Source organism: Pempheris klunzingeri, chromosome 9 (genome assembly GCF_042242105.1).
Source record: "Pempheris klunzingeri isolate RE-2024b chromosome 9, fPemKlu1.hap1, whole genome shotgun sequence".
NCBI classification, from domain to species: domain Eukaryota; kingdom Metazoa; phylum Chordata; class Actinopteri; order Acropomatiformes; family Pempheridae; genus Pempheris; species Pempheris klunzingeri.
The window spans coordinates 15,928,007-15,947,930 of NC_092020.1; the positions used below are offsets into that span (position 1 = coordinate 15,928,007).

General features: G+C 40.4%; 2 protein-coding genes across 3 annotated transcripts; both read left to right on the plus strand.

The window, feature by feature from the left end:
* Positions 1-177: 177 nt before the first annotated feature.
* On the plus strand, positions 178-5,784 carry LOC139207231 (inositol-trisphosphate 3-kinase A). Of its 2 annotated transcripts, XM_070836886.1 has the most exons (8): positions 319-364; positions 505-1,463; positions 2,967-3,051; positions 3,362-3,575; positions 3,917-4,121; positions 4,210-4,311; positions 4,560-4,631; positions 4,861-5,784. In XM_070836886.1, the coding sequence occupies exons 2-8, from the start codon at positions 579-581 to the stop codon at positions 5,110-5,112; spliced, it is 1,815 nt and encodes a 604-aa protein (XP_070692987.1). In that variant the 5' UTR covers positions 319-364; positions 505-578; the 3' UTR covers positions 5,113-5,784. The 2 variants fall into 2 exon arrangements, with proteins under 2 accessions (XP_070692988.1, XP_070692987.1); XM_070836887.1 differs by having other exon boundaries at positions 178-1,463; positions 4,899-4,952.
* Positions 5,785-8,552: 2,768 nt separating this feature from the next.
* nxf1a (nuclear RNA export factor 1a) lies at positions 8,553-19,134 on the plus strand. Its single transcript, XM_070836660.1, has 21 exons — positions 8,553-8,791; positions 9,409-9,619; positions 10,814-10,979; positions 11,068-11,151; positions 11,409-11,513; positions 11,768-11,848; positions 12,158-12,227; positions 12,614-12,702; positions 12,852-12,959; positions 13,056-13,165; positions 15,614-15,650; positions 16,234-16,302; positions 16,517-16,572; positions 16,731-16,838; positions 17,008-17,066; positions 17,160-17,275; positions 17,368-17,410; positions 17,505-17,583; positions 18,128-18,310; positions 18,406-18,466; positions 19,051-19,134. The coding sequence occupies exons 1-21, from the start codon at positions 8,764-8,766 to the stop codon at positions 19,087-19,089; spliced, it is 1,902 nt and encodes a 633-aa protein (XP_070692761.1). The 5' UTR covers positions 8,553-8,763; the 3' UTR covers positions 19,090-19,134.
* The last annotated feature ends 790 nt before the right edge of the window (positions 19,135-19,924 follow it).

A 19,924-nucleotide genomic window follows, 5' to 3' on the forward strand; every position in this document is an offset into this window, starting at 1 on the left:
ATTTTGCAACTTCTGACTGTCCTGCTTGCTGAAATGCTGCCAACCTGCTTGTTACTTGGGCAAAATATAAAATTACGATTAAAGCATGTGAGAACACCTGTGTATCTTTTGAGCCAAAACAGTTAAAAACAAAGTACACACACTGTAAGGCAGCATACCTTACAGTGTTTCCACCCTGCTGTGTGACACAGGCGGGTGTCATTCCTGGATGTCCTCTTTGCCTGTGGCGCTTGTTGGCTGAATGAAGCTTTGGAAACTTAATAACGTCACTGCATGCAAAATATAGCAGGGAGACTGACTGTAGCTCACAGACAGGCACAAAGCCCTCTAGTACAGAAAACTGGCAGGTGAGGGACCCAGTAAGGTAAGTTAGACACAAATGGTTATTTGTAGTAGTTTTATGTTTCCATTTGTGTCAATTTAATAATGCTTGAATGAATGACATTTAGACATGTAAATGCATTTCCTCAAAAATATTCAAAACTGTGCATCTCTTATAAACAGTTCCCTGTTTTGTACAAGCACATGTTGGGCTCATGGGGTAGGTTCACCGCCTTCACACCGCACTGGACGTAAAGATGGACATAACAGATGAAAACAACATGGAAGGCATAAAGACGGAGATAGAGAACAAGCAAACTATGGATAATGACTTCTCTGCCAGACTATCAGATGAAACGCACCAACATCTGACAATCAGTGAAGGGCCTCCCAGCAGCTGCAGGAGGCTCAGAGTGAGATCCAGGCCCAGGCTCCAGGCGACAAAAAGTTTCCCACCTTACAGTCAGTGTATAGGTGGACTGGGAGAGGATGGGGAGCAGGACAGTGAGCTCAATTCGGAATCAAGCATCCCCTACCAAATCGGATGTGACAACATGTTTAGGGAAGATGGAAATGAGCTAGCTGAAAGCTCAGGTAGAAAAGGGGACTTTGAGTTGAATGCAAGATGTGCAAGGGATGAAATGAAAGAAAAATGGAGGATGAGGAGAAAGGAGAGGCTAGGGGGGAGCTGTGAAGTGGATACAGACGGATTGGAGAGAGCAAGGTGGAGTGGGAAAAGAAGGGTAAAGGAGACTGGAAGAGAGAGGGAGCATGAGGGTAATGAAACGGAAAGGGGAACAGACAGCGAGTGGAAACACTGGAGAGGTGGAAACTCAAGTTTTGAGATAGAGAGAAAAGAAGGAGAGGATGAAGAGAGGAAGAAGTCTCTTATTTCAGCAGCAGAGCTTGAGGGGAGTGGGGAGAGCCCAGAGGGGAAGGATGGAGGGGTAGAGGAGCTGCTGAGGCTGAGAGAAGGTTCCACAACACACCAAAGGTCCTCCCCACATCCGATCCTCGCCAAGCTGTTGCACTCCTCTTCGTCCACCTCCTCCTGCTCCTCCATCAACCTCTCCTCAGCAGAGAGCGATGAGGTCTTCAGCGAAGGAGAGGATGCTGGGTCAAAGAGGAGGACATTTAAGAAGGTGAGACTGACAGAATGATGGATGCAGCTTAAAACTACATTTTGACTTTTTCGCTTCTGTTTTTTAATATCTCAGTCTGTGCACTGGCATCACATTTGTGCATCTGACTGCTCTGGTTTTCCATAGAAGAGGCTTAAAACTATATTTCTCAACTGTTCTTTGCACCTGTGGCCCTGGTGATTTGCATGGGCTTGAAAGAGGACTTTGACAAGGTCCGATTTGAATGGTGTTTGCATGCCTCACCACTGCTGCTGCTACTGCTGCTACAGATATGGAGGGGAGCTGACAGTGGGAGGACTGGGGAGAAGATTTTCTCAGTGCAGCCTGCATTTTGAATTGTCAAACACTGAGCAGAGGTCTTTAAGAACTGAATAAAAGAGAGCCATGGGATATAAGCGTCTTTAATTTCATTCCACCTTCATGACCAAAATTAAACATTTAGGATGCAAACATCTACAGTTTGAAGGTTTAAGTCTTGAATGTGATATAACTGAGATGTTTTCTTCCAATTACAAACTTTTGTGCATTTTGTTACAGTGTCTCTACTGAGCATGCTCAGGTCTAAATTAGCCTCCCTTGGTTTTTCAATGGCCACGCTTGTGTCCGGTGGCAGCTGTTTTGTGTATATACAAAACAGATCATAACTGTCGAGGTATGCGCTGTTTGTAAACACCAAGTTTACTGACATTCATAACAGTTTTTGACATGCATGGATGTGTTTATGCTGTAAAATGTGCACCAATGAATGTCCACTTAATCTGCTTTATGTTTTCAGAGGGTGCGGGGCATTAATTGTATAGTTTATCGCATTTTCCTTGAAGAAAGAAAACAAAGAATTTCACTGGCCGTAGGGAAAACACTGATGTAGATAATAGAATTCAGGATCCTAATAGTTTCTAATAGTCCATGCTGCCCCACTTCCATAGCTTACACTTGAATATAATGCAGCCATCGTTAATAATATTAATTGCACCTGTGTTTCTCCAACTGTGACAGGATGAAATATCTGTTGTAAAAAAGACTGGAAAATGGTTTTAGCAGACAAGAAAAATTATACAGGACTCTCCGAATATGGAAAGTCATTGTTATCCACACCACTGAGTAACACAACATAAGCAGTGTAACAGGTCAGCACAGTGAATGAGCAGTGTCACCTCACAGTAAAAAGGTCCTGGCTTAGCCCATATTTGCATGCAGACATTCAGATTTAGATGAATTGGAAAATTCTGAATAGCCTGAATGCATTTTGGTGAACGTATTTGTCTTTGTGCTTTACATGTGTTGACTGGTTGAAACTATAACCTCCCTCTTAAAAAACAAAGCATGCTGGGATAGACTCCAGCCTCTGTACACAATAAATCGTATAGAAAACGGTTGATGGGTAACTACTGAATATTTATAACATCAGACCATAGCGGACAGGAACAAAGTGCATGTTCAAAAAATAAATAAATAAATAAAATAATAATGAATAAAAACATCTGTTCTTCTTTTGTGGTTCAGTGCCGCTCCTGGAAAACCTACCTGACCATGATGCACTGGTCTCTGCGGCGGCAGAGCTCCTGGGTCCAACTGGCTGGACATCAAGGTATGTTACAGTTCATCCAAAACAGACACATACTGGTACTCAGACGCTACTGTGTTTAGGTATACAAATGATTATGAAAGGGATCTAAACACTAAAATTATACAGCTCACATTGCCCCATATGTAATTATTATATTATGATGTTAACATTTTATGTGCAGAAGGTCAGCTTTGTTCTAGTTTGACCAACACACATTTTGAGCTTACAATGTGTTTTAGTAGTTAGTGTTCATGTCAGCCTTTTTGCTTTACTCAATACATGGATAACCAATTATACCTTGTCCCCTCCTTGATATTGTTGCTGTCACCAGGTAACTTCCAGCTGAGTGAGGGAGGGGAGGTGCTCAAACGGTACAGTGAAGTGGAGGCGAGGTGCCTGGACTGCCTGATGAGAGACTCTCTGAGACCCTTTGTCCCACAGTACCACGGCTTGGTCACCAGGGGGGAGCACTGCTTCATCCGCCTGGAGGACCTGCTGAGCGGCCTGAGGAGGCCCGTCATCATGGACTGCAAGATGGGAGTCAGGTATGTCTGAGATGTGACCAGTCCAATATTAACAATGTAGAGCTGTGTGAAGGCAAATAATGATGTGACGTTTATCATATTAAGATTTTTCATAATGTAATTCACCCAGGTCTTATAAACAGCTACATTTCTCATGTTGTGTTGACTTTCTCCTGATCACTACTTGGAATTGATGTTTGTTTGTTTGTACTAGAGTCAGATGCCTCTGATGTGGCTCTGTCTATTAAAAAGTGTCCCATTTATCTCTGTTGGATGTGGCCTTTTGACAAAATATAAACAAAATGTAATTTCACATTAATTTTGTCCTGTAGCGATATGTACAACATGAGTTTCCTTCTCAGGACATACCAGGAGGAGGAAATTCTCAAAGCCCAGACCAAGGCCACCCTGCGCAGTGACATGTACCAGAAGATGATGAAAATAGACCCGTCTGCACTGTCAGCAGAGGAACACACACAGAAAGGGGTGACCAAGTGGCGATACCTCAACTGGAGGGACACAACTAGTTCTACGTCAACACTGGGCTTCAGGATAGAGGGCATCATGGTAGGACTAAGAGCCAGTCAAATCACTGCACAACTGGTGTTACCAGAAATGTCCTCAAACCTGCCACGTCTGTGCTGTTGTGCTTCAGATGGAGGACGGCAGCGTCCAACGGGACTTCAAGAATATGCTGACTTTGGCTCAGGTTACGGAGACCTTGCTCTACTTCACCAGGAGTCAGCTGGATGTCCTTGTCAGTTCTTTGTCATCGAAATACTGGTTACATTACACTACTCTTCCTTTAGAAAACATGTCCTAAAGCAAATTATGGTTAATCAAAAAAAAAGACATACACACATTTTGAATTAAATCAAGAAATCAATAATTAAACCTAATGTAAACAGACTGAGAAGTCTACAAACTGAAACTAAATAAAATGTGATATATTGTATATGAATATTGTATCCAATAATGTGTGCACTAACCACTCTGTGCTCTCAGAAAGCGTACCACTCCAGACTCCTGGCCCTGAGTGAGGCCCTGAAGAGTTCACTGTTTTTCAGAAGCCATGAGGTTGGTTTACAAATCTTCTCTTGTTAAATTTGTGCTTTTTTAAATACAAACTGAAAATGAAAACATGCAATGGAAAAAGCAGCTATTGGACGAAACCTGTATAGAATTAGACACCATTGAGCTCAGTGGTCATTTTTCTGATCTAGTTTAAATCCAGCTCACAGAAATTCATCCTTGCTTCATATTCTTCTAATGATTTCACCTATATTTATATGTTTGACCTGATCAGGTGATCGGCAGCTCGCTTCTCTTTGTCCACGACCACAGTAGCAAGGCCAACGTGTGGATGATAGACTTTGGGAAGACAACCCCCATGCCCGACACGAGTGAGCTCCTTCATGACGTCCCGTGGGCCGAGGGGAGCAGAGAGGACGGCTACCTCATCGGTCTGACCTCCCTCATCGCTTCCCTGAGCCGGGCCATCAGTGTGGCCTCCTGGCAGCAGGAGGAGAGTTGTGGAGGAGAAAAGAGTGTTACATGAAGTGCGTGGGTGGGAGGCCCCTTAAACAGCTTTCAAGCTCTGGTGGACAAAACCACTGCTGTTACACTTTGAACTGCTGCCTCATTTCAGTCACTGGAATAGACAGGAGGATTTGTTTGTGGGGAATCTGTCTTCAAGAGGAATGAAGGAGTACAATTGAGCGTCTTGTAAATACTTTAACAGTAGAGACTGTTTTGTTACAAGAACAGATTTAAACGAGTTGTTCTGTTTTTCTATTCCTTTTAGTCATTCAAAAGGCCCAAAAAAAATTCAAAAATATACATTCTTTACCAGCTGATGCTTTCTTACCAACAATTTTTCATTTAGTTGTTCTGCAAATGCTCAGGGATCCCACCTGCACTGCAACACATGCTAAACTTATCTGTTTACAGCAGCAAAGGAAACTCTCAATGAATCATACACACAAACACGCACATGTGATTAAACAGTATGTTCATGTTCCTGTTCTAATATCAGTCAGTGTCCTTAAAAAAACAACCATGTTTATAAAAAGAAATGCATAAATACAGAATATATGTATTGATGAATTAGATGTTGTGATATTATTATCAAGGATTTGAATTATTTACATATGACGCAGCTGCAACGTCTTGTACTCCTCTTATAGGCTGTATACAATTAAATGACACTAAACACCTTCACATATTACACAGTCCAAGCTAAGTGAAATAAACAATGAATGCCTTTGCCTGCTCGGTTGTCATATATCTACTAATCACTAATACTCACATAAACTTAAATATACACCCTTCCATATGTTGACAGTAAGCCTTTAACAGCTTCAATCACTGTACAAACTCACACGGTGCAACCAAACATTGTTCAAACCCACAGAACTTTATTTCAAGCTCAACTTCATCTGTCATCTTGTCAAACAGACTGGAGAAGCCCATGAATGGACAGCAAAATATAAAAGAATGAAATATCAACCTGATTCAAATCACACAAATGACACTTTCTGTCCTCTGGGACTGAGTGGACGCCTTATTACTTATTTTTATTCTGACATTATCATTAACCTGTGTGTTTAACACAAAACAAAAAAACTAGAAGAATGCTCTATTGTTGCCAATCTTGTGACAAAAAATCTTTTTGCAGGAAGATTGAGAACAGAGTTTATTATTAGCAATAAACACAGTTGTCAGTTTATTAGGAACACCTTGCTAAAAAAAAAAATAATGCAGCAAAATCCAATAGCATTAAATTAAATTTTTCCTCTGAGAAGTTTATAACGTTCAGTTTTTGTGGTCTGACAGGGGTGTTGATTCAAACGTGTGGACTGTACAGGTGTTTCTAATATTTGGTTTACCCCACTTATACCAAACATGACAAAATATTAGTCATTAGTCACCACAAACGACCAATGACTACAAATGACCATAAAGTACAAAAAAGCAGCTTCATAAAAACATTCTCATAGATGTATTTAATGGCTGCAGTTTGCAGTTTAAACTAGGTGGAATTAATAATCGGGGGGTCAATGTGTGTAATTCATGGAGTATAAATGTGTGAAGTTTTAGCACCAGCTGCATGTAAGAGCAGATCCTGATGCAGTGAGGTGAGCTTAGATCAGTCCACCAGGTGGCGCCATGTTGTTCTTCGAGCTGGACCGTGTTGGCTGACACCGGCGGAGACAGAAGACAACTACTTCCCCTATTATCACAAATATTACTACGGTAAAATAAATTAATCGATAAATACTGCGATGTTAGTTGGATAGTGTCTATGAGTCCAGTGTGGATGTATGAGGAGTCAAACGGGGGGCTCCGCTCTGCTAACGCTAACAGCTAGCTGTTTAGCTATGCTAAAGCTAACAAACATTCACCTGACTCTGAAGTCATTAAAAACAAGACGTTAACGCATTTTAAATTTACACAGATTGCAGGAACTTTTAATTTGGATGCTTGTTTTAACGACAGAATAAGTTCTGGTCAACGGGTGAGTTTATAAAAGTAATCCGGATGGAGCGCGATACCGTCCATCAGAGAAGGTACCCCAACCTGGCCGTGGTGGCACGTGTGTTCAGCCAAGGTGAGTTTGGTCCATTGATCACATGAGAATTAACAGGCCTCAGAGCCTCCTTTGGACAGGGTTTACTGTGGGTTTAAGGACAGTAGTTATGGGGATGATGTAGTGTAAAATGGAGCTTAATTAATTTTAGGGGAAATTTAGCCTGCAACGCTTTGACAGTCCGTATTTACCTGTTTTATGCGTTATTATTGTGGAACACATGAGTTGTGATCATGGGGATATCAATTGTTGTCTTTTGCTGACTGCATGATAATTATAATGAACGTGGAGACAAACAATTAATAATCGGTTGACAGTTTTTTTGGGCACCAGTTGGCATCCCCAAAATATCATACAATTGCCTATTGAGGTGATCAGTCCATCAGATTGTGATAATGATATTGCTTAACCTTGACAGTTGAACATAGATGATAAAATAGGTGAACATTGAGTATTCAAAGGTATACTGTAAAGACAAGTGATTAAGGTGATTGGAGGATTACTAACATCTGCTCAGGACAGCATCTTACACCACAAAATATTCAAGGGACATCAGCTGTGTGGAAATGGATTGGATTTAAAAACGTCAGAACATTTTTGTAGACTTTGGAGAATGTGTTTTATTAAAAGTTGAGGTGAATGTTTGCAACAACACAACATTAAGACAACAAAGTGGTGCTTGTATAGATGCTTTGCTGAGGCATTTAAGTAGAAGTATTACATGTTAAGTAAATTAAGAGACTAAATAAACTAAACTCAAAAACAAATGCAAAAGGAATGCCATATGGCCTTAATGTTTTAGAATAATAAAACTTGTGGGACTTCAATGTCAGATATTCAAGATTTGATATAGAAGTCAAATTGAAAATATTATACATATCATTAAAGTAAAAAGGTGACGTTATGCTTGTATAAAATACCTTGACTTATTTGATTAGTAACAGTCAGATTCCTCCAAAATACAGATTTTTACATTGTGAAGTGAATGTGATGCAGATTTTTGCTTTGTTCACTTTAACCACATAACAACCAACGGACAAACATCAGTTAACAACTGCGCGTCTTTTGTATGTATGTATGTATGTATTTAATGTTGGCTAGCGAGGTTAAGTAGTTTAGTTAGTGGTCAAACAACCGCTCGTATTGCCTCGTTGTCCAGGCTGACCAAATGCTCCAAGGAGGCTAAGCTAGCTAGGCTACACACCGGATACATGCTAATGTTAGCTAAACACTGATATCAGTATAGCAACTGATTGTTTTGTGTGTTGCGCTTAGTTTTTTGTAATGTTTCACTCTTCGATCTTGGCCTCATTTTTTTGGTTGTTTTAAATTACCCGCGCTGTTTCTTTGCCCCGGAAGGGAAAGTATGTAAAAGCTGTGTTTCCTTTGTCTTCTCGTCATGCGCGCAGCAGGAGAAGCTAACTAAGGTAGCAGCTAGTTAAAGAACAGCTGCCCGATCGCGTCGTGGTCTCCTTCGTTTTTCATCTCTACGACTCGGGATGTTTGAGCTTCTTCCACAGCTTCGCCTTTGTGTTTGGTGAATGAGAGAGAAACGAGGCCCCGCGAGTATTATTTGTCACCCAGGGCTGTTTTTTTCCAATCTAACCCTATTCCAGAAATATGGCGGATGGCGGGCATTACTACAACGGTAAGATACTCCGTCCACCACAGCAGTAACCTTACTTGTTTTGTGCCACTTTTCCTCAGGCCGAGGGGACTTAATTGTGAGGAGAGAGGTCAGAAGTACTGGTTTCATGGTCACAGGAGGTAAAATTATACCCTGGGCCCGCTGGAGGTCTGATTGTTACTTTCTAGACACTGGCATCTATCCAGTACTTGCCTAGCACTATTTTTTGTTATTGTTGCAATTCAGGAGAATGAGTTATGGTCTTAAAACAGAACATATTTAATACAGGTACTGCAGAGATCATAAGGCAAGTTCCTGTTGCACGTTGTTTTGTTCCCTGTGTGAGCACGAATACCCTTTTAAACTGTGTTCAACATTTTTGAAGAGTGATGTAACCTTAGGTTTTATTAATATCTTAAGATTATTTTATTTTTCTTGACACTGTCATAATTTTAGATGTGCAGGCTTATCTTTTTTTATATAACTAACTCTGCAATAAATAAGAGATCATTGTGGCTCCCTCAGTTTGCTAATACCTCAGCATGGTGTTTTATTTGGTATATTTTACTCTAATCCTGTGATTTATTTAGATTTTGATCACATTTATGTCTAACTAAACTTTCTAATCTTGTTCTCAGAGCACGATGATAGAACAGCACCACAGTTTCGCAGCCGCAAAGGCAGAGGCCCCCACAAAGGTCGCTCATACGACAGGTCCCGCAGAGATCGCCAGCGGGGAAGCCACTCTGGAGGCTTTGGAGGACCTGGGCCACGGTCGCGGCTTAACGATATGGATGGAGATGTAACTATGAGTGACAACTCTCAGGACAACAGCTCCCAGCACAGATTGTAAGTGTTGAGTACTCTGTTATCAGATATGTTTGTTAGATCAGGAGTTATTGATCCGCAATGAGCACCTCGCTTTATCATGTTTAAAATGACAAGACACTTTTTTGTCTTTACATAAGATGGGTGACACAAAGACAGCAAAAGCCGAATTATTTGATGTGGATCTGTTTCAATGGCTTTGAAGGTGTGTTTGGTTTGAATAAGCACAGAGAGTGCATCCTAAACACATCTGACCATTTTCACTTTAGCACTCAGATCTGCATGCAGAAAATGGAAAATCTACCCGTTTAAGAAGAAGCTCAGGAAAAACAAACAGTGAAACTGTAAAAGCAAATTTAGCTCAGTTTGTAATTTTGACTCTTATGACTGTTGTAATGTTGTTTTCCTTGAACTTATTGGTGACACATTGGCCATAAATACATTTCAAATACTGTTTTACTTTTTACATCATCCCTGCCTGTTGCTGATTGTGGACCGATAAGGCTAGTAAGTCATAAGCAAAAAGGTGCTATGTCATATCAGCTTTCTGTGTGTAAACTTATTAAAGGTACACTGTGTAGTTTCTGACATTAAAGAGATATACAACAATATTTTAATGCAAAGTTTCCCTTTTTGTTTACATCTGGTGGTCTGCCAGTACATGCCTGAGGACCCACTACAAACACTGAGTGGGACATGCATTGCATATCTAGTGCAGAGGCAGTGACAGTTTTGGCATAATTGCACAGGGGGAAATGAGAGATGTTTTATGAGGAAGTCAGTGCATTCAAAATGTGTGTTAAATCTGAACAATGGGTGGGAAATACTGAATGCAAACAAAACAGTTTACAATGTTTTTGTGTGTCTACACTGTTATTGTTACACTGTTTTTGGGTGCTGCTGAGATGACAACTTGAAGAAAATGTACAGGGTTGCATGCATGTGACAGATAAGAATTGCAACAAAAAAAATTAACTCTCAGCACTTGGTAGCTGCATAGAAATTTAGAAAGACCACAGGAAAACCTTTTGTTCCTTGGTCATTAGAAAATGCAACCCTCGGAACAGGGACTTCTTTTTGGATCAGGGAGCTATGGCAGAGAAGTGCACTTTAGACTCTGGTTCCTCTTGCCAAACCACAGGTGAAGTTCCCTAAAAGGTTCCTAGAAAAGTTCCTGATTGTTTCAATGTATGGCCTTGTTTTTATCGCCCTTAGCAATCCATATGGAAGACCTTGTCGGAAAGGAGATGGGCGGTTTGACAGAGACAGGCGACAAGGCAAAGGAGGAGGTGGTAGAGGAGGCGGCTTTAGAGGAGGAGACAGAGGGGGGGGAGGCAGCGGTGGAGGAGGAAAAAACCAGTCTGGCTGGTACAAAGTAACGGTGCGTATCACAGTGGTTGCTACAGCTACGCTTTTACCCCACAACTTGCTCAAGGAGATCATATTTTTCTTTATTGTCTGTTTGACAGATACCACACGGAAGAAAATATGACAAGAAATGGTTATTGACAGCTCTTCAGAACATCTGTTCTGTTTCCTACACACCTGTACAGGTGAGGTTCAGCGCTGTCACATGATTATTAATTATAAACAATTTTTTTGTTTGTTTGTTTTTAAATGTAAACAGGAGTTCTGATTTTTTTTTTTTTATTATTATTTTTTTTTCCTTGCCTGCTTATAAAAAATCACTGGCTATTTGAATCGCCTTTAGCTTTCACCAGGGTAGCAGCTTCTAGACATGTTAAGTTTGTGGACACCATCTTCGTACATATGAACTGTAATTATGCCCCTTTCTCCCTCGTCTGTCCAGTACCACGTGGACCATAACAGGGTCCATTTCTATGTGGATGATTCGTCTGCTGCCAATGCTTTGCACAAATGTTCTCACAAGATCACGGACACAGACGGCTATAAGGTATGTTGGGTTAATAATGGAAAGTTCACGGTTATCCCTGCAGAGATTCTTAGTGATCCATGTTCTTATGTATTGTCAGATCATGGCAAGATGCTGTTAACTAGAAGTGACTGCGATGCTGTCATGATGTCTTATTTTGACACAGTTCCACAATTCAACAATTACAACAATGTCCTCTATATAATAAATAACCATAAAGCTCACTTAATCTTAAACTTACCTCTCTTATGTCACCTTATATGTGTTTCTTCAAGGTGGAAGTACACGTCAACCCCAGTGCACCACCATCCTTCCTCCTCTCTGACCTGAAGCCTGAACACTTGGAGCACCTGAGGGTGAGCAACAGGAAGTAATGAACTATCTGTGGGGTCTGAATGGGGTAGTGACAATAATGCAATTTTTAAATGACTGTAAAAGGCTTTCAAATTCTGTGGTTAAAATATCATTCAGTCTCTCCAATGAAAGTGAGTACGACTCAAAATAGATCACAACTTGCATTAATTTTTTGTCTTTAAAAAAAAAAGTTGATTCCCTTTTTTCTTTCTTGCCTTAAACTCCATTAAAATGAATTGCAGGAAGTTTCTATAAATATTAACAATGTTTAGCTGATGAGGCTTCTCATGTTGGCTTTTTATCTTTCCCAGCAATGCATGGCAAAACGTTTTGATGGCTCCCAACAGTCTCTGGATTTGAACAATATCCGAACAGACCCAGGTAATTATACGCGCCATATTCACTCATAAATTGTATAAATGACATGATTCTGAGCATCGATTTTAAAAACAGCCTCTGACAATACATAGTAGAGTAGTTGGTAGTAAATATCTGACTGTTGCTGTTCAGATATTACTGCTATACCATTGAATTATACAAGAATTTTTTTTTTTTTGTATATTTGCTACACAGCTCTTTCTATGTTCTAAGTAAATGACACTGTTTCTCTGTGAGGATTAAATGGAAGGTGCAGACAATCTGCTGATGAAATTGAACCTTGCAGAGTTTTCATGTATTACTTTACTATCACTCAGTTATAATAAAGTCTTTTCCATGTTGGCATATTTGTTTAGTATTTTAATTTCTAATTGTATTTTATGTGACAGACCTGGCTTCCCAGAACATTGAAGTCATCCTGAATAGGAAGACGAACATGGAAGCAGTCATCAAGATCATTGGAGAAAACATTCCAGAGGTAATATTAATTCAGTGGATTGGTTTTTGAAATTGTGTGCTAAGAAAGTGAGCGTCAAACTATTTACAGTTGTCATAATGTAGCTGCTGTCTTATTCAGTGATGGGTCAAACTGAGTTTGTTTACATATGTGGCTCCAACTCTTGCCAGCTGACGTCCTTGAACCTGAGTAACAACCGTATTCACAAACTGGATGAACTCGCTGAATTGGTTTCCAAGGTGCCTCACATGAAGACACTCAACCTTTCCCACAATGAGGTAAAACTGGCTGCTCAGCTGATCTAGAGAATAATAAATACGCATGATTTGGATCCTTCTCACACCAACCTGTTCTGTTTATGTTTGGCCGTCCAGTTGAAGTCCGACCGGGAGCTGGACAAGTTGAAAGGGCTGAAGCTGGTGGAGCTGTGGCTGAACAGGAACCCACTGTGTGACCTCTTCAAGGATCAGGCCTCATACATCAGGTCAGTCTGTGATTTTGGGGGGTGAGGGCTCTAGATTTTATTGAGGGGGGACACGATGTGTGAGCGTTTGTGTGTGAGTAGGGGTGTTCGGGACTCCCTCCTGTATCATGGGATTATTAATATTTGAGAGTCCTCAAAAGAAGATCAAGCAAGTCTTTGTCTTTGTTTGTACAATGACTGAAACAACCACCCTAGCAGTCGAGGATGGACTCTTGGACCAAGCAGAGCCAGCTGACACTCACCATTAACTCCCTGTGTTTGTCTATGTGGGTGTGTCTTTTTGTGTAAGAGAGGGGGAGAAAAGAAACACTTAATTCATTTGTTCAAATGAGTCTTCTTTTTAGTTTTGTTATACACATTTCTTGCCACTTGATGATTAACCTTTGTTTTTCATACTGCAAAACTAAACATTTCTCACTCCTAAAAGTTGCTTAGAGGACATCTTGCCACGATGCAGTTCCACATTGTTTTCCTTTCTGTTTGCCTAAACTCTACAGTTTGAACTGCCATCTTCTCCCTGCCAGTTATTCAGCTTCTCTGTGGGACATCCTTTCAAGCTTCTATCTGTTTATGGCTCTTTGAGATGCCGTACCCAGCACTCCCCTGCTGACATCCTGATTAGTTATCCCATGAACTGCTGTAAAATGCCATCACACTGCTGATTTGTAACTCTGACTCTGAGAAGAAACACTTTTTTTAAAAGATGTTTAACACGACAATCCTCTAAAGCAATTAACTGAATTGTGTTTGCAAAATGTGAGTTTGGAACATCTCTTGAGCAGTACTGTAAAACAGTGTAGGTTGTTTTAATGGAGAGAGGACAGTCCACAGTCTTGACAAATGTTTGGATGAAACGATCCACAGCCAATGGTTTCCTCTCCCCTCGTAGCACCTTGCCCACTCGGCCTCCTGTATCAGGCGGGTATGGAAGGCTGGATAGCCAATGACGGGTAAGATCCCACCTCGAAACCCCGGGACAACCTAAGGCAGGCACAGTCACGATTACTCAGCCTCAGTCCCTGTGAGCTCTGACTCACTGAGAACACGACAAGAAGAAATTGGGAAGACGGGACTACACAGGAAAAGCCATTGGGCTGAGGTGGAGTGGGATATGTGTCATTATCAATGACCAGTGATGAGCCGAAGAGAAAACGCAGTCTGTCTCTTCCACTAAATTGGTTCTCTTTGGTGTAAAACGAGCCTCTGCTGTTAAGTGAATGACATGGAGACATGGAGTGTTTGACAAATACCCTTAACTAACTTCAGAGGGAAATCTGTCCTGAACTGGAAATTGAAGTTCAGTTTTGCCTGAAATAAGTCAGATGGAAAAAAAGGGAAACACTTCCTCTTCCAGTTTTTTTTTTTTTTTGATGGCTGTGACAGTACAAAAAGCTCAAATATTAATCAGAGAGCAGAGATTTACTCCTCCAGATTTATGCCTAATTATCTCCCAACCCCTCTTTTAACAAGAGGCTTGAACCCAAATTACACTTAAATCCTATTGCATGAAGTCCAGTTACTGCTGACTGAAGACCTATCTCTTCAGAATTAATGGTGGCTATGAGATATTTAACAGGTAACTTCTTTGCCTGCGCAGCAGGGGAACTCGACAGGATGAGGGGTGGGAGTGCTGGGTCCAGCTGACTTTAAAGCCAACTGTGTACAGCTCTGTCCTCAGGTTGTCTTTTCCTGTTGATAATTGGGTGCAGACACACACACATGTTCCCATATATAGCACTGCTTGTGTTAGTTTTTGTGTGAATTTAACTTTATACTTTGCTACCCAGGCCCTAACCATATTTTTCATTTTGGTTTGCTGAAGTAACCTCATCTCTTCCCCAGCAGCTTGGCCGGAGTGTGGGAGGGGGGGGAGTTAACACGACACTGGCGGTAACCACCTCTCTCCCAGCATTGCATAACCTTTTTTATTTTTTTACTAAATCAAAATGGATGTCTGAACTGGTTTCTAACGCACTATGGTAGATCGTGGGTCTGTGCATGTTTGTATGTGTGTGCTCTCAGACAAGTGTGTTTATGTTGCTTCCCCGTGTCAGATCTGTGTATATCTCCATATTGGGGGAGAGGGTGAGTATACCTGCTGGTAAGTACACTTTGGAATGGGAGAAATGGCCAAGGGCACAGCTTGAAAGGAGGAGCATAAGGCTATGTATGATAGTCCATTTGTGGATTTACTAGTATACAAAGGTTAAACCCCTACGGCCCTGGTTGTCGGTACACTCCATTTTCATGTATCTATACATGACTGTATTCTCAAATGTTCTTGATAGTGTTGCAGCTAAAAATCACATCAACTGGCAGTACAAAATGTCATTGAAGTGGGTCAGCAAGTGTGACTGACAGGGGTATCTGCAATAATGAACAGGCTTTGTCTGCATGTGTGGCAGCATGTGATAACCTCCCTGCTCTTGATTTTTGTTCCTGTACCAGTGCGGTGCGGCAGAGGTTTCCCCGGCTTCTTAAACTGGTAAGCCCTCACATTTATCTCCCCTCTTCAATCAACCTCCCTTCCATTTAGTGTCATTATGCTGGTCAGTATCAACTAAAACATTGCATCAAAAATGAAGTACATCATGTAAATGCTATGGACTTAGAAGCTAAATATCTTGTTTTTAAGGACCTGTTTGATCCTTTTCAGCATATAGAGCAGAAGTCATCCAAATAGTATGTTTGCTGGCCCAAGACATGTATTGTATAACAATGGAGGCACCAACACACCCCAAATACAAAGCATCTCCGCTAATATCAGAAGAAATATTACATTTTTATCAATTACCAAATTTGTCTTAATTTGTCTTTAATGAAGGCATATTTGATTTTCTACAAGTTGAGAAAAGTAGCGACAAACTGCCCAGTTTCCAGGTGAAAACCCTGCAATGGTTCTATCATCTATATTTTTTTTATGGTCTCTTCATTATTGATAACGCAGCTGTGTGTAGCATGTTTTTGATGAAGCAATTGTGAAAATTTAGTCCATTATTCTGCTTAAGTTGCAGAAAGGTTTGCCAGTGTTCATTTCTCACATACCTTGTCATGTGTTTCTTTTTTAGGATGGTCATGACCTCCCCCCACCCATTGGATTTGATGTGGAGACGCCAACCACTATCCCCCCCTGCAAGGTTAGTTCATTAATATGTGAGTTTGAATGAAAATATACCATCAATCATATGAGATATGACATTCAGTTTAACCAAGGTGTTCTTTAGTAATTCATTTTGGAAGTTTAAGCTTCATTGCTCTCCTTCAGGTGAAAGTCTTAAGACAATTATAGTCTCCTTTGTGTACCTGACAAACGTGTTGTTTTTTTTGTTTTTTTTCCATTTGACATTGCAGGGCAGCTGTTTTGGCTCAGATGAAATCAAGGCTCTCATCCTTCGGTTCTTGCAACAGTGAGTTTCTAGCTTTAAAGTATGAAATTTTGTCACAACAGTCAATCACTTGTTGGATTAACACGCTGGTAATGTGTCCAACAAGTGACCCAGAAAAGGGAGAAAATCACAGGAACAAACACAAGAAAACTAACTTGAGGGACATGTGACTGTTGCAGGTACTACAGCATATACGACTCGGGGGATAGACAACCACTCCTGGACGCCTACCATGATGGGGCATCGTTGTCCCTCACAACACCTTACTCCACCCAGAACCCCTCCAGGTGTGTGTGTGTGAGACAGCATTGATTTATACAGTAATGCGATGTCGTTCATTTAAAAGATTGTGTATCTCTGTCCATCACTGGCTGCTCCTGTCTGCACTGGCCTCCCTGTCTGAGTCTTGGCTGTATTTACATTAACTGCACCTGTCACTCTCTCTTCTGGTTTTAGGAGCAGTCTGGGAGAGTATCATAAAGACAGTCGAAACCTGAAGAGAATCAAAGACTCGAGTGAGTTTAACATCTGATTTGTTGAGACCGAATGTTTTTGTGATTCTGAGAATGTCTCCTAATGTTTCCCTCTCTGAATGTCTCCTCCTTTAGCAATAAGGTTTCGCCTTCTGAAGCACACACGACTGAACGTGGTGGCTTTCCTCAACGAACTGCCGAAAACTCAGCACGACATTGCCTCGTTTAATGTGGATGTAAACACCTACACCGTGAGTCCACACACTGACAAAGTCTTTTCCTTTTTCTTCTTACTGTGAACCATTTCTCTACATTAATTCTGCAAAAATGTCCTCCTTTACAGAACACACTACTATCATTCACAGTGAGCGGAGTCTTCAAAGAAGGTGAGTTGTTTGGTCGTCTTGATTTTTAAATGTTTTCATCCACTTCAATGAGAAGTGCTGTTGATTTTGTTGCTAATTTGTGTCTGTTTTTCAGTTGCTGTTGATGGTAAATCCCGAGAGTCCACCATGGCCTTCTCTCGAGTTTTCATCACAGTCCCAGCAGGGAGTACTGGGTAAGTTCAGTGAGCTCCCAGTTGTTCGCATCATCTTCCTGTTGTCCTTCACATTTTCCCCAATGACGGGTAATAGTACTACATTCTAAAGAGATCTTTACAAACACGAGATGGGCAAAGACCCTTGTCTTGCCGTGTCATCACATCCTGTGATGTAACAGCCATGAATTAAAAAATAAATCTCTGTGCACTAATAACGGACTTGCATAACGATGAGATTTATAGTTAGTATATTTGAATGGTGACGTTATGTTTATATGGCATGTATCTCAGTCCAACAGAAATTAAATTGCATTTTTGTCTTTTCTGTAAATCATATTCTCCTTTTTAGGGTAAAAATTCACGAACCAAAAGGGAGAAATTTAGATTGTATACTTTTTTTTTTTTTTCCTTCATGATGGCACCCCCCGTTTTTCAATCATTCAACAGAATATTGTTCTGGTTTACGTCCTAGGTTGATGGAAAATAAATAATAAGGATGAAGTTCAGCTCCTACTGAAATGCCTGAAACAGTCAAATCTTGTGTGTTCGTCCTGTGCCACAGTTTGTGCATCGTGAACGACCAGCTGTTTATCCGGATGGCCACAACAGAGGAGATCCGCAGAGCTTTTGTTGCTCCTGCCCCGACTCCATCTTCCAGCCCTGTCCCCACCCTCACAGCACCGCAGCAGGAGATGCTCACAGCCTTCTCCCAGAAGTCTGGCATGAACCTGGAATGGTCCCAAAAGTATGTCCTGATTTTAAGCAGGTTGTGTTGGGAATAATGTGACATAACTTATTCACTTCAATCTAAAATACCTTAACATTTACTCTTTGTCGTAGGTGTCTGCAAGATAATGAGTGGGATTTCAACAGAGCAGCACACATTTTCACCCAGTTAAAGGTAACTTGAGTTATTTAAGCTCTCTGAGGCTACATTCACACCAATACATTTTCATTTTAAAATGAAAACGATCTTCATACACACTGGAGTTTTAGAACTGTTTTAGCATTAATCTGCTTCCACACAAATGTGCCTGAAAAGCATATCACATGACCATTCATGAACAGTGGGTGTGCACGTACTGTTATAAATAAGAAGCAGCTTCTCGTCTGTGCAGCTGGTTGCTTAGCTGCAGAAAAGACTACGGAGGAAGAACAGCAGTGGTGAATAATAAGACCAGAGATTTCTTTGCTTGGACCGACAATGAGGTTGAACTGTTGCTGAAAGTAATCGGACAGTAAATGGAATAACGTGTTAGGACTGAGACGCAATCAGAAAGTGAACATGGTTTAAAAAAAACAATCCCAGAGTTTTCAAACTAAAACAGGACCAGTAGCATTCTCAGAAATCTCTGCTTGGTGGTTCAAAGAAAGTTGTGCATTTTAAAACAAAAGTATTGGCGTGGATGTAGGCAGCAGCTCTATGAGGATGTGATCATAAAGCAAAGCCCTAAAATGCTTTTTCCTCTTTCTTCTTTTCTCTAGACGGAAGGCAAGATCCCCGACGTTGCATTCATAAAATGAAGAGTTAAATCATACATCTGTGAAATAAAATCTGCAGTAATTTTATTTATGGCTTTTCTTTTATCCTTTACTCTTTGCCTTTTCTTTTTATTAAGAATAATGTAGGTGAAGTTTACTGATATAAACTTTTGTTTTAACAGCCAAATGTCAGTTATTTGACCTAAAGACCGATGTTATGATACAATTCTTGGTTGTGATTGTAACTTTTGGTTTTTGGTCATTTGTTTAGCGATCACTACATGTTTTCATAGGAATAAAGACAAATGGCCTGTGGTTTAACTTGTGTTCACCTTCGATTTGTTCAACAATAAAAAATATTTTGTTACACAACTGATCCATTTCACTTCAGCCATTTTATGAACAGAAAATGGACCGTCGGTGTTAATTCTTGGAAATGCAATTTAAACCATGATGTGGTTGAAATCGGCAGTAAGTGGACATAAGTGAAACAACATAGTAATTGAATAAAAATATTCCTTCTCATCCCAAATACTGCAACATACAGTTCAACATACAGTACCATTAAATATAATGTTCAACAAAGCCAAAGAGGTAAATGCATGGAAAAATAAGATCAACAGAATAATTCATTCAATTTCATTTATTAACTGATTGAACATCATGATTACTGTATAAATCAAATAATGGAACTATCAATTTGTTCACCAGACGAAGTTTAATAGTTATTAACTGTTCTGTTATTAGTAAAGAAAATGTATTTTGTTGTTTCAATTATATTCCAATTATATCTGAATATTAATAAAGAACCATGTGATGAACATTATTAGGAGTAGCCACCATTTGAAAACAGGTGTAAACAAGCCCATGGGATTAA